The sequence below is a fragment of the Sceloporus undulatus genome, chromosome 9, assembly GCF_019175285.1.
Source record: "Sceloporus undulatus isolate JIND9_A2432 ecotype Alabama chromosome 9, SceUnd_v1.1, whole genome shotgun sequence".
Lineage (NCBI taxonomy): Eukaryota > Metazoa > Chordata > Lepidosauria > Squamata > Phrynosomatidae > Sceloporus > Sceloporus undulatus.
Window position 1 is genome coordinate 12783262 of NC_056530.1, and position 18507 is coordinate 12801768.

Sequence of the window (18507 nt, forward strand, 5' to 3'; positions counted from 1 at the left end):
AATAATATATTTATACCCTGCCTCTCTAATGAGATTGAGTCGGCTTACAACAGTATTAAAAAACCTACTGTGCTGTACTCACCTTCTGCTGAGGAGCAAGCAATAGATTTAATGTTCCTTCTCCTGACTTCCTAAGTGACAAGGAATTTGTTGTTGTGCACCTTTAAGTCATTTCCAACTTATGGCAAACCCTAAAGTGAACCTATCGTGGAGTTTTCTTGACAAATTCATTCAGAGTGGGGTTTGCCATTGCCATCCTCTGAGGCTGAGAGAGTGCGACTTGCCCACGGTCACCCAATGGGTTTCCATGGCTAAACTGGGATTCGAACCCTGGTCTCCAGAGTCATAGTCCAACGCTCAAACCACTATGCAACGCTGCCCTCCCGTCCTCTAATTTCACCTTGATCACACTGCAGGTTCCTCAGTTTATGTGTTTGCAACACTCTGCAATGAACAACACACATACCCAACAAAAGCCACCCCGACCCACTCAATGCCCCTCTGAAAGCTGGCAGGACTGCTAAGAAACCTTGCTGGTTTAGGTGAAAATGCCACCGTTTCAACCTTGCAGAGGTTGGATATTTGGCCATGCAAGTGCTGCAGAGAGCTGGGAGCTTGCTTTGCATCCACAGGACTTGCAGGTTAACATTGGAGGAAGGGATGCCAAATGTTAAAATGAATAAAATTCTCAGCACAAACCTCTGCTCCCAAACCCACCATGGATACCAAAATCTGTAGATGCTCAAGTCCTATTATATACAATGGGGTATTATTATTATTACCCCCATTCGATAGCAGAATCCATGGATACTCAAGTCCCATTAAATACAATGACACAGTAAAATGGTGTCTCTAGTATAAAATGGCAAAATCAAGGTTTGCTTTTTGGAAGTTATATATTTTAAAAATATTTTCTAACCATAGATGCTTGAATCAGTGGATATAAAATCTGGAAACGGAGGGCTGGTTGTGTAAATTAAAGTGAATGTATATCGAGCGAGTCTTCTTAGTACAGTATATAATAGTTTGGACTCATAGACATAGCTATATGAGTCTGGAATAACAGTCTGCAAAGGGATCTTGTAGCACTGTTGAGACAAACTACACAATAGAAGTTGTAGCGTCAGCTTTCATACAAACGCTTATGCTACAACTTCTTATGCACAGCTGGTCTCCAAGGTGCCACAGGATCCATTCGCATAACCGTCCAAACTGTTTAGAAAGTCTCAGGAATTGTTATTTCTCTGAAAATATGTTGCTTTCAAATGCAAAGTTGAACTAAATTCACTTTTCTCTGATGGAGTGTTGGATGCCTGTATTAACAAGGACTATTCCCCACACAAGCACAGATGCACCAAAGATGGGTCCTGCAACATACCAAGGGTCCATCCGTGGAAAGCTTTCCTCGTACGAGTACAAAGTTTTAGGGTGCATCTATACTGTAGAAATAATATACTTTGACACTACTTTAAGTGCTGCAACACCATCCTATGACATCCCAGGATTTGTAGTTTTACAAAGTTTTTTGCCTTCTGCCAAAGCGTGGTAGTGCCTCACATAACTACAAATCTCAAAGATGGAGCCATGGCAGTTAAAGTGGTGTCAAATTGCATTATTTGTACAGTGTAGATGTCCCCTGAGTTGATGGATCTGCCCTGCATTCTGGATTCTCAAAGACAGACCTAGGGCCCTTTTACAATCACAGTTGTTGTTGTGTGCCTTCAAGTCGTTTCCGACTTATGGCGACCCTAAGACCAACCTGTCATGGGGTTTTCTTGGTACGTTTCTTCAGAATGGGTTTGCCATTTCCATCCTGTGAGGCTGAGAGAGTGTGACTTGCCCAAAGTCATGCATTGCATTTCCATGGCTGAGCCTGGATTTGAACCCTGGCCTCCAGAGTTATAGTCCAACATCCAAACCACTACTGACTCATACACTTACAGTTATAGCACTTTAAATGCAGTGGTTCCAGTCCTATGGAAACCTGGGATTTGCAGTTTAGGGAGGAGTACTCTGACATCTCATCCAGAGAGCTCTAGTGCCTCCCCAAACTACAAGACCCCCAGGATTGCATAGGATGCATAAGAGGAACCATGGCATGAAAAAATGCAAGGATGTGAATCTTTCTGCAGATGGCCGTGCTTAAAAATGGGCAGCTGGGAGGTAAGATGCAAAATCCTGGTCATGTAAGGTCAGAAAGTTAAAGCGTGACAAAGCTCCCTTCTTGGCACACAAAGGCCTTTCCTACCGCTGATCCCCTCCAGGCTGATGAGAACTGGCAAGAGCATCTTCTCGCAAGAGAGGCAAAATTGGGGAGTGGAAAGAGATGGAGACAGCCGAGAATTAGACTCCGGTTTTACGGAGAGCATGCTTCCATGTCAGTAGGATGTTAACTCCAGTCCACTTTTCCCTTTGCACTTTGAAGGAGCTATCCAAGGGGCTGAGCCTAGTGGATGGATAGACTTCAGCACCTAAGACAACTCCTTTAAACTTTGGGTTAAAACCTGGATGGGATCCACTGACCCACTGACCTGGAGGGCGCTAGCTTGCAGCTCCTATGGGCTTGGGATCTTTCAAGTTCCTCTCGCCCGGCTTTGTTACCACATAAAATGCACAAGAATATACTGTATACACACATACAACACAACAACTAGGAGATGCTGCAGCAGTTTGCTGTTGCCTGAGCCTCCTGGCAAGGCTCAGCAAACAGCATCCCTTCCTTCCCTGCTGAGTTTAACTGAGGATAAACTACAGTGTTCCCTCCACATTCGCTGGGGTTCCCTATGAATGTGGAATAACTGTTCATTTTTTTAAAATACAGTTCTTTTAACATAACAGAGCAACTCTCTAGGAATCTCCAGGTCCTCCAGTGAAACTCTATGGTCAACACTGGCCAGAATTTGATCATAGAATCATGCTGGAGGACCTACAAATGCCTAGAGAAGTGTCTCCTCTAGGAACATCTAGGTTCTCCAGCAAGGGCCATCTAATGTATAGATTTTGGCAGACACTGGGGCATTAAAGAGAGGTCAAAGTGCATTTGAAGCATCCTGCAAATGAAGCAAAAATGGCGAGTAATTGTGCAAATGATTATCAAACGCAATTGCGCAAATAAAGTGATATTGGAAATGCATTGTCACTGAAAACTTGAAAGTAAAACGATGTGCGTCGATTCTTCTTTCTGATCACTTTGTGCAACGTTATGTGAAATCATTTTGCGTAATTATGTGACTGTTGCTGGCATATTCATGGGTTAAACTCCCGATCTTTGTGTGATAAACCCTTATGATTGTAGATAAGTTCCAGGAACTAACAGATTTTTCTTGTCTTGTTTTGCAGGGTTTTGGCCCGGTTTGTCTGCAAGACCCAAGGCAAGGGGATCCATCGGTTTCTCCCCTCTTCCTCCCTCCTGAGTCTACATACTTCTTCATATCCCCATATGGAGTCGGCCAGAGTTATGGAATGTTAAGAAGTATGTATTGTTGGGATGGGAATTCTGCCAGAATGGACCTCCGTCACCAATTTACGGGAGCGCTAAACAACTCCGGATCAGAAAGAAAGAATATATATATAGAGAGAAGAGACAAGGAAGGAGTGGATAGACATACATTTGGGTCTCTAAGGCTGGTAAAAAGGAACCAGATCGCTTGGTGACTGGATTTGGTCCCCTTCAACCAGCTGTAGAGGCACATGAAAGCTGCATTGGAAAGTTTGGTCTCGTTCCATGTATCTCCACATGCCAAAATTGTTTTATTTCATTGTTTTAATTTTATTTTACACTCAGCCCTCCATATCCACTGCTTCTTTATCCACGACTTCAGCTTGAAAATATATGAATTCCAAAAAGCAAGCCTTCATTTTGTTATTTTATATCAGGGACCTGTTTTTACTATGCCACTAGATATAATGAGATGCTGTTATGAAGGTTTTCCTAAGCAAGGAAGGCTCAGAGGTAGCATTGCCAGTTCCTTCCTCTGAGACAGAGCCTCTCAACCACACAAGGGTAAAACATTAAATATACAAACCATTTGAAAACAGTCTAAGAAAGCTCTTTAAAAATCACTTTAAAAATAATTTTTCTACTCCTCCACCGGCTTTTGTATTTGGAGTTTATCAGACAAGGGAAACTGGAAATATAATCCAATGGCAATCCGAACGCAATCATGGGGTTTAACGTTATTGCATCATGGACTACCACATGCAATTTTGGGCAATGGGAAGTCAGTCCGAATGCAATCATGAAGTTTAACGTTATTGCGTGATAGACTACCACACGCAATTTTGGGCAATGGGAAGTCAGTCCGAATGCAACCATGAAGTTTAACGTTATTGCGTGATAGACTACCACACGCAATTTCGGGCAATGAGAAGTCAGTCTGAACGCAATCATGGGGTTTCACGTTATTGCCTGAGAGGTGATCACACGCAATTTTGGGCAATGGTAAGCTATTTCCAGGCAATGGGGAGTCAGTTCGAACGCAATTCAAATTCACGTAAATTCAGTGAACTAGCGAATTCATGTGAATGCGTTCTGGCCTCACTATCTTTTCATTCGAAATGAAGAGAAATTCCTCCCGTGTGATAAACTCCATTGTCTTCCTGGCTGGCAGTCTTCTGTGTATTGTACTCCAGCGCTAACAGATGTAGGGGGTTACATGGTATGGATATCTTAATATTTGGGGTGTATACCTAGCCAAGAGTCAGGGGCTGTTGTTCTCAGTCAGGGGATTATTTCATCCTGGCAAAGGAGAACAAATAATTGCAGCGCTTTCCTCACCACTGCAGAAGAAAATGAATATTTCTCTGCAGCCTTCTCCTCCGTATTTGAATGTCCTGAAATGTTATGGGGAAATTATTCTACAGGGGAAAACATTGTTTTTTTTTTCTTGTGCAAAACCCCAGTTTCCTAGATAACTTTAATTCAGTATACAGGATAACAGAAACTAGGTTATGGATGTTGTGAACTGGAAGATTGGTTGTAATTTGTCTTTGATGGTATGTTTAATGTATGTTTTTAGATTGTTATATATCATGTCTTTAGGTGGTAAGAGTGTGTAGTATACTTGTATATTATTTGTATAATAAAAATTTAAAAAAAACCAGTTTCCTGAACAGGAAAAAGGAGCGTCTTGAGCAGGAAACTTTTTTAAAAACTTTTATTTCTATCCAAGTTTTTGTTAAAAACAATCAAAGCCGCTTACAAGAGTTAAATACATCCATATATACAAAATATCCCTCCCCCTTAAAAGACAATTAAACAGTAAACAGTTGGTGCTCTTGGACCTCTCAGCGGCATTCGATACCATAGACCATGGTATCCTTCTGGAACGCCTGAGGGAGTTAAGTATCGGGAGCACTGCGCTCCAGTGGTTCCGGTCCTACCTCTTGGGTAGATTCCAGATGGTGAGGCTGGGGGACAGTTGCTCCTCCAAGAGAGAGCTGACATCTGGGGTCCCTCAGGGTGCCATCCTGTCCCCCATGCTATTTAACATTTGCGGTCTCTTCCAACTCTATGAGTCTGTGATCTAAACATTTACATGAAGCCACTGGGAGAGATCATCCGGAGACATGGGGCTCGGTGTTATCAGTATGCTGATGACACCCAAATCTATTTCTCTATGTCTCCAACTCTTGCAGTGACCAAGGATAGCATCTCTCCTCTAAATGCCTGCCTTGAGTCGGTAATGGGCTGGATGAGGGAAAACAAACTCAAGTTGAATCCAGAGAAAACGGAGGTACTAGCGATAGGATCCCCGGGCCCAGGCAGAGAACTTCGCCAACCTGTCCTGGACCACGTCACACTTCCCCTAAAGGACAAAGTGCGTACTTTGGGAGTACTCCTAGATCCGTCTCTGCAGTTGTCATCTCAAGTAGATGCGACGGCTAGGAGTGCTTGGTGTCAACTTCGGTTGATACACCAACTGCGCCCTTAACTGGACCAAAAGGACCTTGAAGCAGTTGTACTTGCACTGGTAACCTCTCGTTTAGATTTCTGTAATGTGCTCTACATGGGGCTACCTTTGTACCAAGTTCGGAAGCTTCAATTAGTTCAAAATGCAGCAGCTAGATTTGTCACCGGAGCATCGAGGTTTGACCATATAAGACCAATACTAAAATCTCTGCACTGGCTGCCGATTAGCTTCCGGGCACAATACAAAGTGTTGGTTATTACCTTTAAAGCCCTAAATGGCTTGGGCCCGAGTTACTTGGGGGAACACCTCTCCCTACACAATCTGCCCAGCACTCTCAATATAACTGGGAAGAAATCACTAGACTACGTAAATACCAGGCTAGTGACCACTTCTCACATAGCATTGTGTTATCACGCGAAATCAAAACTGGTGGACTTGTTATGTATATCCAAGCTTGCAAGGTAGTGTTTTTTAAAAGGTTCTGTTAGTGTTATTCCATTGCCCTTTTATTTTGAACAGCTCTTTCTGTCAGGAAGTTCTTCCTAATGTTGAGGTGGAATCCTTTTTGCATCCATTGCTCCATTGTGTCCTATTCTCTGGAGCAGCAGAAAAAAAGTTGCTCCAGCCTCAATGTGACACTCTTCCAAACATTTAAACATGGCTGTCATGTCTCCTCTAAACCTTCTCTTCTCCAGGCTAAACAGTCTTCTGTTGTCGAACAGCTTCCATACCATCAGGAAGTTCTTTCCAATGTTTAGGTGGAATCTCTTTTCCTGTAGCTTCCATCCATTGCTCCATGTCCTATTCTCTGGAGCAGCAGGAAACAAGTCCGCTCCATCCACAATGTAATACTCCTTCAAATACTTAAACAGGGCTATCACATCACCTCTTAACCATCTCTTCTCCAGACTAAACTTATCCAGCTCCCTAAATGTTGTTGTTGTTTTGCTGTTGTTGTCTTGTTTCCAAGCTGCTGCATTCCTTATCCAGAAGGGCAATGAAAAACCATCACTTGCAGAGGAAAGTGCAATTGCACAAAAGGCCATCAGAAGGCAGCAGGGATTCACAATCCATCAAGGCTGGCTATGTTTCTATGGCCTGTTTACAGACTACCAAATAAAGCTGCTTCGGGTCTCTTTGGAGGTATGCTGTTTAAATGACATGCATCCTAAGAATCCGGAGCTGCCACCAAAGCTGCACTCCAGTGCTTAGGAATGGAGTGTGGCTTTGGCGCGACCTCGGACTCTTAGGACCCATGCATCATTTAAATAGCATACCTCCAAAGAGACCTGAAGCAGCTTTATTTTGGCAGTCTGTTTGGGAACAAAATTGATGGATGGAGTGCAGTGATTCCTAAACTTTGGTCTTCCAAATGGCTTGGACTTTAGATCTCTAGAGATCTTGACTCTTGATCCCATGGGCAAGAGCTTCTGGGAGTTGAAGTCCAAGGCACCTGATGGACCACATTTTGGGACTGAGTGGGTTTGATAGCCCACCTTTCTCCTTGCACAAGTGGACGACACAAGCTTTAAGTCTGGTCCAGCAACATCTTTATTGAGGCATCAATATATAATTCTTAGAAAAGCAAGCCTAAACGTTACCCCCAAGTGTACCAGATGCTTTTAATCAATTTCCCCTTTTCCCCCAGGTTTCCAGAGGCAGGGGATGGCTGAGTTGCTAATCTGGACACCTCTCAGAGTTCAGTGAGTATATATGGCAGTCCTGAAGGATCACAGGTTGCTCAGTGGTTAGAGGCATCCAAATGCATTCTACTTTTCCCTTTAGGGGTCTCAGCCGTTGGAAAATGATTCCCCAACCATCCAAGACAGGGAAGAACGCAATGCCAATATGAATCACTCCCAAAGGTACCTTAAAGCTGCAAAAGAGTGGCTGCCAAAAGGGAATCCCTGGCCTTTCCTCTGGCTGAGTTTCTGTTCGGTTCTGTTGTCTATTTTGTCTTCACAGAATCCAGACAGAACCCCCGGAGATGGGCACATTTAATCCCAATTCACCCATCATCTTACAGGTAACTAAACAGGGTCTCTCCCTTCTCTTCCTTCTTTGGAAAAGGTAATTTAGAATAAGGGCCAACCAAAGACCACCCCCTTGGACCCTATGGAGACTCTTTCACGTCTCTTCCCGTTGTTTATAGGATTTTATTAGATTTGCTTTATTTAACTTTTTTGTGCTTTTATTTAAGTGTGTTGTAACTTTTTAAATTAATTTTATATGAATTCAAGGAGTGACTCAGCTTTGTCTCTGTGTGTATCTTGATATTATGTATTTTATCATTGATATGGTCAGTTGACTAATCAATAAACCTGTTGTTGTTGTGTATAGGATTTAGACAATGATGGAACGGAAGCTATGTATTATCCATCGTCCTGTTCAGAGAGGTAATGTGTTCTCAACTGGGAGGACTGAAAGTGCAATGATTTCAGATGCTATTGTTGATGGTGGCCCTGAGTGGCACATAAAGTGCCCGGTGGTTGCCCAGGTTCAACGGTATGTCTGGCAAAGAGGGGCATTTGTCTTGTTTCTCCTCTGATGGTTGAGAAACCATCCCTTCCAACTCATGTCTCTCTCTCTTGCCCTCCCCTTTCATTAGATAATGAATAAATAATTAAAAATCTGATGGTTGCCACTCGAAATCTCACCTTTTTGTGTTTCTCCACACAGCACCCAAGATGAATGTGGTCTGATCCCTTACGAAGGCTCTCCTTTGTCATCACAGGAGGTAAGGCACTGTATTCCTTGGAAAAACACCAATGCTCACTAGCCTGCCTGCTTCCACCAAGAAGGCATATTCCTCTTCAGGGCACCTCTTCCATAGACCTAATAGTTACCTAATTTCCCCTCTCCTGTTTCTGTTCCCTGCCAGATGAAATCACATCTACACAGTCTGTGCAAACAGTTCTCCCATTCCCCCGGTATAATGCCATTGGTTATAGCAGACACCGTCGCCCAGAACTATCTGGACATCTTTATATAGCATGTCTTGGAAGCAGACGACACGTAAATGGATTGTTTCTTCTTCTTCTCCTCCTCCTCTCAGACAAATCCCCGGGGTCTTCAGCTTCTCCTTTCTCGGTGTAGTAGCCCAATAAGGATGTGATTTCTCTCTTCTTCCATTTTCTCTTGGCAGGGAGTGTCTTGGCCTACAGATGGGTGTGCTAAAGTCATCAAAATGCAATGTGGATAAGATGGTATGCCTCTTGATTTGCATGATTCGTGGGGGACCTTGCGCTTTCCCTGTTGAGGCAGGGAAAGAGTCTGGGATTAAGGTAAGGAGACCATTCCCACACAAGGTCTGTCCTGATCAGCCGCAAGAGGTGTCCCCTTATTGAGCCTAGAATGTCCTTCTCTCCTCAGATAAGGGCACTCAGTTTCCTTGCAATAATTATCCATTTCGTGGACCAGACAGAAAAGTTAGACAAATGGATCCCTGACTTTCATGCCATCTTTTCAAATTTCATCGCAGAGGACATCCTTACACCTCGGTGGCCATATGACATAACTTGGGTCGAAATGTCACTAAAGTAAGATCTGAAGAAATGGTCAGTGGATTCCATTCCACTTGATGAGACTAGATGCAGGAATATCAATCCTACAAGCTTTTCTGCCAACCTATATGGTGACGTGACAATTGTTGTCTGTTCTCTGCAGGCAAGCAGCCAGTGTCATTAAGGTCATGAATATGAGATGGAACGTGCTCACCTCCGTCTTCTTGAACAATTGTGCCTTTCATTAGGTGAGCTATAGAATCATTAGTTGGGAGAATGTCCATTTGAAATATTACGGCGTTCAAAAGGGGAGGATAGCAAAGTCAAAAAAACAATTGCTTTCTCTGTTCTTTTCCAGGCAAACAATCCCACCATGGGACTGAAAGACCATCACCTCTGGTTCCCAAATGGTTCTATTGTGTTTGTTTTAAATCAGTATTGTATTTGGTATTGCAGTACTGCATTGCTGCATCTTTTGTTATTATTGTACTGGTTTGATACTATGGTATGATACTATGGTATTTTTTATTAATGTAAATATTGCTCTCTAGATCGGTTTATGGCTAGCCAAGTAAAAAACAACAACAATTGCTTTCTCTGATCTTGTCCACGCAAATAAACCCCCCATGGGACTGAAAGGCCATCACTTCCGGCTGATGCCATGACCCCAAAGGGAAATCCAGGATTGCAAGCTGCCAGAGGGAACTCTAGCCCCTGCTGAGTAGAGAGGTCACCTCTTAGGACTCTCTTCTGTTGTATTTGGGGGAGGAGAAAGATGCCATCGCATGTAAAGATGTACAGTTGTCCCTCCGAATTTATGGGGTAACCGTTCGTTCCAAAGCTGCCAGTTCGGAGGGACGACTGTATTTTGGAGCAGTGTGTACTCTGCTGCCTCATCCTTGAGTCCAGAATATTTCTCTTTTTTTCATAGCCTCCCACCCAAAATACACAGAAGCATTCATAACAAGGAAGATGATGAGTAACAAATGTACGGCGGGCCCTACTATGAGGCTGGCTTTCAGAGAGCATGCAGAACCAGTTCTGATGCCAGAGAGAGGATGAAGCAGAGGCAGGGGCAGAGACTCATCCACCTCTTGCCCTTGGCCTGTCTGCATGTTCTCCTCTGTCCTGTCCTTGCGACCCCTTGGCAACACGGACTGGCGTGGGGACACCAGGAGGGCAAGAAAACCAGTCACCCCTGGCTAGGAAGGGAGGATGCCACCGTGCCAACGGTGTTGCAACACAAGCTGAGGAGTGGGGGGCGGTTGGAAAGGAGAATTTAAAGGAGACGGGTCCCCACCCCAAGGACTATGTGGGAAATTTTCCTCTACCATCAGCTCCCCAAATGGCCAACATCTTAGGGTTCAGGGGAGGTTTTTTTTTTAAACTGAGGTTGGCACCCAAAACCTACAACCCCCCAAAAGTGCACCTGCTAGAAGACCAGTCTGGAGACATTTTACTATTGTGTTTTTTAAATTATTATTTATTTTCTATTGTATTGCTGCATTCTGTGTCTTTGGTTATATTTAACTAAAATTGATATTATGGTATTTTTATTTTGTAAGTATGCTATCCAGGTGGATTATGGCTAGCCTATGTTAGTGCAGCGTTTCTTACAGTATTTGTTACTGAATTTCATGTTCATAGTAACTTGTGTATTTACATAACTGTCATAACACTTTGCTGTGTCCCCCCCCCCCCGCTAACCTATGAATCTAAGGGCTGAAAAATAAATCTGTGCCCACCTTTAACTTTGGAGCCCTCTTGGATCCTGTTTTGGGAAGATGAGTCAACACACACAGGATAGGCTGGTAGCAGTGTGGCTGGTTTGTGTTTGTGTTTGTGTGGGCAGGGGTATAAGAGGTATAAGGAGTAACAAATATCTGATGTGAAGTCGAAGGCTTTCATTCAGGCATGGCACGGCATCCATAGTTTTTTGTGGGGTTTTTCGGGCTATGCGGCCATGTTCTAGAAGGGTTGCTTCCTGACGTTTTGCCAGCATCTGTGGCTGGCATCTTCTAGAACATGGCCACATAGCCTGAAAAATACACAAAAAACAACAAATATTCTCTTTAGCTCCAAAGCCAAAAGAAGACATTTCTTCTTTGGATAGCCCTTGGAGGCATTGAAGAAGGATGGACAGGCACAAGGAAAGGTAGTTGGAGCACCATTTACCCTTCTCCAAGACATGAAATTGGGTGACGTCTGGTGATGTACACTTACGGCTTGTAATTTTGTGCGTCCTGGGAGAAGACTGCTTTTGCAATTGCCTATGCTTCCTTCTCCATCAGAAACTGGTGGATTTCAAAAGACAAAACCCACAGCAGCCAACCTGGACCCAAGAAAGGAGAGAGGGCATCAGGGGATCTTTCGACACTCAAAGGCACTATAGTGCCATGCTTCGGGGCTGTGTGCCGGTGTTTGGCGAGCCAAATCCTGTCCATGCCCTTCCCATTCTGCAAAGTAAAATGGAAAGAGTTTGGGTGGTACATTAAGAGGTGGGGGGAGTGTGCAATTTCAGACAGATAAATGAGTTTGTAAGGCTGTAAGGTGTCCTCCTTTTCCAGGACATGTTTTTTGCACAGGAGGAACTTTAAAATGTCCTCCCTTCACCATAGGGAAGCTAAAGGGAGGAATTAGTTGGACAGAGAGGGAGATATGCCCAAATGCATAGAATCATAGAATCGTAGAGTTGGAAGAGACCACAAGGGCCATCCAGTCCAACCCCCTTCTGCCATGCAGGAAATCTAAATCAAAGCATCCCTGACAGATGGCCATTCAGCCTCTGTTTGAAGACCTCCAAGGAAAGAGACTCCAACACTCCCAGGGAGTGTGTTCCACTGTCGAACAGCCCTTACTGTCAGGAAGTTCCTCCTAATGTTGAGGTGGAATCTCTTTTGCTGTAGTTTGCATCCATTGCTCCATTGTGTCCTGTTCTCTGGAGCAGCAGAAAACAAGCTTTCTCCCTCCTCAATATGACATCCTTTCAAATATTTAAACAGGGCTATCATATCATCTCTTAACCTTCTCTTCTCCAGGCTAAACATCCCCAGCTCCCTAAGTCTTTCCTTATAGGTTTCCAGACCCTTCACCATTTTGGTTGTCCTCCTTTGGACACGCTCCAGTTTCTCAATGTCCTTTCTAAATTGTGGTGTCCAGAACTGGACATAATATTCCAGGTGGGGCCTGACCAGAGCAGAATAGAGTGGCACTATTACTTCCCTTGATCTCTAGACACTATACTTTTATTGATGCAGCCTAAAATTGCATTGGCCTTGTTAGCTGCCACATCACACTGTTGACTCATGTTCAACTTATGGTCTATTTGGACTCCTAGATCACTTTCAAATGTAGTCTTGTTCAGCCAGGTGTGCCCCATACTATACACAGGAGGAGGGCGCCCAAGAGCCAGGAATGGACCCTTTCCATCACCTGGCTGCAGCATCATCTTTATTGTATTTATACAATATAAATACGCATATAAATATATATATTTATATGCATATACACACACACACGCACACACACACACACGAATTGGGTGGCTAGAAATGAGGTTTGTTTCACCTCGCATTGGAAATGTTTACTGGATCACATTCCCTTGCGACAACATCTTGTTTCTCTGGATGACTGATCTGGACCGTTCATGTTCCAGGAATATCCAGATGGGCGTTTCTCTTAATGTTCATAATGGCAGGTGTGGAGTTTGGGGCTGGGCTGGGGAAATGTGTGTGCTGCTTCAGCTGGATTACAGATCCCATCGTCCATGGCCATGGGTCGCACTGCCTTGGGGAGTTGAGAGTCTGATTCCATCTGGGAAGATTGAAAAATAAGAAAAGGTTGCCCACAAGCTCCTTTTTTTGATGATGGAGCCTGAGATGTTCCCAATCCTAGGGGCCATGCTGGTAGGTGGATTGTGGGAGCTGCAGTCCAAAAAGTGATTTCTCCAAGGTTTGCCTTCTTTTAGGTGAGAAGAGGACTATGATGGCTTCTGAGCTTTCCAGAGCCATAGAATCAAAGGAGCGTAATAGAGGGCTACAGGATGGTGAACAGATAAACACACAGAAGCCAGGCGTCATTGAAAATAGAATTAAAATAGATTGGAAACAGAAGGAATGGCCACCAGGTCTTCTTCTTCCTTCAAGTGATGGAAGGAGCCAACATTATGGCCAACATCAGTAGAGGCCACAGTAGACCGCCATCTCCTTGCAGTGAGGCCATCCTTTCTTCTGGGAAGCCTCTTCCTTAGGTCCCATACAGACTGCCAAAATAAAGCTGCTTCAGGTCACTCTGGAGGTATGCTGTTTAAGTGACATATGCATCCTAAGAGTCTGGAAGCCGCACCAAAGCCATGCTCCAGTCCTTGGGACTGGATTGTGGCTTTGGTGCAGCTTCCCGTCTCTTAGGATACATGCATCGTTTAAACAGCATACCGTCCAAAGTGACCTGAAGCAGCTTTATTTTGGCCTGTCTGTATGGGGCTATTGGAAGGCATGGCAAAAGACCAAGAATGCAGGCTGGCAGCAGATAAGACACCGGAGACAGAAGGAGGAGGAAGAAATTATTAGCCTAAAAAGGCACAACAAAACAACCAGAGGACAAGGCACCCGAAATGGCAGCCATGCAACAAGCGAGGCCTAGAGGCAACAAACTGGCCCAAAGGAGGATTGCAGCTCCCAGCAGCCTGTGCCAGCAATAGCCAGCCAGGGATGTTGGGGACTGCAGTCTCACCTCTGAGCATCATGGGTTTTGGGATCCAAACTACCCTTGAATGTTTTCTGAATAATAAATAAATAAATAAAACACCACTTTAAATGATAAAAAGAGAGAGAAAGGGGGGGGGGTCTTAACCTTTGGAAATCCCAAACATGCTGATGCCAGCGTTTTGAAAAAGAGGCTCAAGCACCTTTACCTGGGAAAAAAGAGGGAGGCATCCAGGAGAAGAGGAAAAAAAAGAATTTTTTAATCATTATATGAAATTAATATATATATATATATATATATCTGTGTATCTAATATTATATGTATATGTGTGTGTGTGTGTATGTATATATATATAATTTTACATTTATATATATATATATGTTTGTGTGTATATATGTGTGTGTGTATATACATATACATATATGTGTATATACACATACAAATATATATATAAAAACTGTGTGTGTATATATATATATATAATTTTACATATATATATATATGTTTGTGTGTATATATAAATGTGTGTGTACAGTATATACATATACATATATGTGTATATACACATACAAATATATATATATATATGTATATATATGTATATATATATATATATAAAACTGTGTGTATATGTGTGTGTGTATAATATATGTGTATATAATATATATATATATGTGTGTGTGTGTATAATACTGTAGTATATACATGTATGTATATATGTCAGCTTTGCTCCCTTTTAGGGAGAAAGGTGGCATAAAAATCTATCTATCTATCTATCTATCTATCTATCTATCTATCTATCTATCTATCTATCCATGGCTTCCTTTCCACTCCTCCCATTCTCTCCCATTCCCTTCCTTTATTTCTCCCTCCCTCCCTCCCTTCCTTCCTTCCATTCATTCATTCTTCCCTCCATTCATTCCTCCATTCATTCATTCCCTCCAATAGAATCCTCCCAGCTTGGCCCCGCCCCTCCTTCTCTCTGATTGGCCCTCCGCCTATAGCCTCCTCCTCCAATCAGAGGCTGGAGGGGGCGTGGCTTTCCTTTATCTCTCTAAAACTCCTCCCTGAGGGCCGGGAGGGTTGAGCGCATGCGCACATCTGAAGAGGCGGCTCGGTGCGTCGCTGCCTGGAGACGCCTTGCGCATGCGCAGTCGCGTTCCTCCCTCCTCCTCCTCTCTCCATTTCCTCCTTCTCTCTTTCACTTCACCTCTTTCCTTCCTTCCTTCTATCCTTCCTTCCCCAATTAACTAATTAGGGTTAATTGTGGGTCTGGGGGTGCCTTTTTCCTGCCATTTCCTCCTTTAGAGCCAAAGACTGAAGGAGGGGAAGGGGCTGAAGGGAGGGTTTTGGGGTTCAGGAGCCTAATTTGGGGGGATTTGGGGGGGAAATGGGGTGTTTCAGCCTTGGATTTGGAGAGAGAGGCTGAAGGGGACATTTGGGGTCCAATTTGGGGTGAATTCCCTCCCTGAAGTGTAGGAGAGAGGAGCAAAACCCTCAATTATTAATATTATTAACATTATTATATATTAATTATTATTATTTGGGGGATGTTTATTAATATTATTATTGGGGGGGAACCTAAGAGTACCTTGTTTCTCTATTTCAGTTGAATTTGGGTTTTTTTAAGGAGGCAGAAGTGGGTGCTCACCCCAAAAGTGTTGGGGTTCTTGTATGGTTGTTGAGTGGTTACATTTTGGGGTGACTGAGGACTTGAATAGTCTTATAGGGCTTTTTTGGGGTGACATTGAGAAACTGAAGGGTTTTTGTTTTGTTTTGGGGTCCCTGAGGAGTTGAAAAGGTTTCAGAAAATTTGGGGGGTCACTAAGGAGTTAAAAAGGTTAGATAAATTTTGGGGGTGACTGAGGAGTCGAAAAGGTTTGAGACATTTTGGGGGCGACTGAGGACTTGGATACATTTGAAGAATTGGGGGGCTGACTGAGGAGTTGAATCGGCTTGGAAGCTTTTTGGGGGTGTCTGAGTAACTGTAGTGTATTTTGGGGGTCACTGTGGAGTCGAATAGGCTTGGAAAAGTTGAGTGGAGAGTGACTGAGGAGTTGAATATAGGCTTGAATACATTTGGGGGTGACTGAGGAATGTGTTAGTAAGTTTTTGGGGTGACAGGAGTTGAATAGCCTTGGTGACTTTAGGGGGTGATTGAGAAGTCGAATGCCTTTAGCAAATTTTTAGGGTGGAGTTGGATAGGCTTGATTAAATTTGGGGCGTGCCTGAGGAATTGAATGCGCTTGGTCAATTTTGGGGGCAACTGAGGACTTGGATAGGTTTGATTAAAATTGGGGGTGACTTGAGTAGAATGGTGAATTTTGGGGGGTGGCGGTGGCTGAAGAACTGACTCTATGCTTGACAAAATTTGGGTGACTGAGGAATTGAATGTGTTTGGCAAATGTTAGGGGTGTCTGAAGAATTGAATGTGCTTCCCGAATTTTAGGGGTGACTGAAGAGTTGACTCAGCTTGGCAAATTTGGGGGTGACTGAGGAGACCAGCAAGAAAACCCCTTTTAGCTTGGGTTTGTTTTGGGGAGGTAGTAGGACCCAGGTGCCCAATTCCCTTGCTGAAGCTAGGTTTCGAAGTCTCTGGTTTCAGGGTACCCCTTAGATATTGGTGATTTGGGGGCGCCTTAAGTGCTGTGGATTGAAAGGCAGTTGGTGGATCGGAGCTTAGGGTTTGGTACGGAGGGGGAAAGACCTTCGCTGGGTGATGCCTTCAATTTTGGGGGTGCCGAAACTGGCTGCCGAGAGGTTGGGAGGGTAACCCTCAGTGGCATGCAGTATGTCGGGGTAATTTTGGGGCATGATTTCCATTGGCAGGTCGGAGGAGGAGGCGGTGGTGAAATCGGTGTGACCGAAGTGTTGCCCAGCTGGACATTTTTGGCACAGAAGGGAAGTATTTGTGGGGGGGAAATAAGCTTATCTCCTTAGAGCAGAGTGTTGGTGACTTTGAGGGGTGCCAGGTAAACTTTAGGGGTTTGGGTGTGGTTTGCCAGTGCCCAGAGAGGCCTCTGTTAGAGAACTGAGGAAGGAAAGGGCATCTTCTTCCTTTTTTCCTCCCCTTCCCTCTCTCTCATACAAAGAATCGTCTCTGTATCTGCCGCAATGACAGGCAAGTCGGTCCGAGACGTGGACAGGTATCAGGCTGTCCTGGCCAATCTGCTGCTGGAAGAGGAGAACAAATACTGTGCGGACTGCCAGGCCAAAGGTAACATGCGGCTTCTTGTATTCTGGGGTTGGCGAGGGTCAGTCTTTCAAGCTGGAGGCGATGGACCAGGAAAGAAGGTGATAAAACTGGCCAGCTTTCCGGAGATGCTAGCGTCCTTGTGGTTGAAGCTTGGCTGGTGTTACAACACAACACTGTATATAGTTTTTTGTAGGTTTTTCTGGCTGTGAGGCCATGTTCTAAAAGAGTTTATGTCTGATGTTTCGCCTGCATCTGTGGCTGGCATCTTCAGAGAAAGATGCCAGAGAAAGATGCCAGCCACAGATGCTGATGAAACGTCAGGAATAAACTCTTCTAGAACATGGGCACATAGTCTGAAAAACCCACAAAAAACTATGGATGCCGGCCATGGAAAGCCTTCGACTTCACAATACTGTATGTATATGTATGCATATTAATATATTTACACACACTCACACACCTATATGTACATATATATAATATGCACACATGCAAGGACATTATATTTTCCTTTGCTGAACATTTCCGTGTTGCTTCAAGCTCCAAACGCTGTGAATTTCAGCTTGGCTTTACTAATTTCGTGTGCCGTTGGGATGAGCTTTTCTTTCCATGCAGCAGGTTCCCTTTGTCAGAACGGTTTGCTCTTTGTATATGCTTGCTTTTCTTTGGACTGAGGCCAGGGGATGGGCGATCAAACAGGTGGCACTTACGCTTCTTTCGTCCTGACCAGAAATAAAATCAAATCTAATAAATGTCCCGGTGAGTTTAGGATGGATGGAAGGTGTTTTGGTACCTTTTGGTGGGAAGCGGGGATGACCCATGCATCGTTTAGGGGATGCTGCATGCAGTTTGTTACATAATGGCATCAAATGGGCAAACTGACAGCAATGACTGTATTATAAGTCCTTTAGCTAGGAGGGGAGGAGGTCAGGAATTAATCTTGTTGATAAATCCCCTTCCTATCATAAAGCATAAAGGGAAGGGTGAAGATCTGGGTGCGTGTGTGTGTATCACTCATACATACACTAAAATCAGCGATGAGCAATATTGTCTTCTGAATACTAACTCTGTCTCCTGCCTTGTTAAATCTTAAGCGACCCAGCTTTCTGCTTGTAAATGCAAAACTAACTAAACGAAATGATTCCTAGTTCTTCTCATGACTGCTGAGAAATCTGAGGAGCACGGATCAAGC

At 43.9% G+C, this 18507-nt stretch overlaps 1 protein-coding gene and 1 long non-coding RNA gene across 6 annotated transcripts in view; both read left to right on the plus strand.

The window, feature by feature from the left end:
• Nucleotides 1–10940, plus strand: part of LOC121915052 — a 21432-nt gene extending 10492 nt beyond the window's left edge. The window contains exons 2-12 of one of the 5 annotated variants that reach the window (XR_006100638.1): nucleotides 3340–3472; nucleotides 7561–7615; nucleotides 7698–7777; nucleotides 7878–7938; nucleotides 8253–8308; nucleotides 8592–8649; nucleotides 8794–8927; nucleotides 9058–9196; nucleotides 9285–9451; nucleotides 9579–9663; nucleotides 9774–10940. This is a non-coding gene — a long non-coding RNA (uncharacterized LOC121915052). Of the gene's footprint in view, nucleotides 1–3339; nucleotides 3473–3526; nucleotides 4004–7230; nucleotides 7616–7697; nucleotides 7778–7877; nucleotides 7939–8252; nucleotides 8309–8591; nucleotides 8650–8793; nucleotides 8928–9057; nucleotides 9197–9284; nucleotides 9452–9578; nucleotides 9664–9773 lie in introns of those variants that run through there. The other 4 variants (XR_006100636.1, XR_006100637.1, XR_006100635.1 and 1 more) reach the window with 4 other exon arrangements.
• Nucleotides 10941–15285: 4345 nt separating this feature from the next.
• SMAP2 (small ArfGAP2) overlaps nucleotides 15286–18507 on the plus strand; it is a 32892-nt gene continuing 29670 nt past the window's right edge. The window contains exon 1 of the mRNA XM_042439747.1: nucleotides 15286–17336. Coding sequence (XP_042295681.1) covers nucleotides 17234–17336 — 103 coding nt within the window. The 5' untranslated portion in view covers nucleotides 15286–17233. The remainder of the gene's footprint in view (nucleotides 17337–18507) is intronic.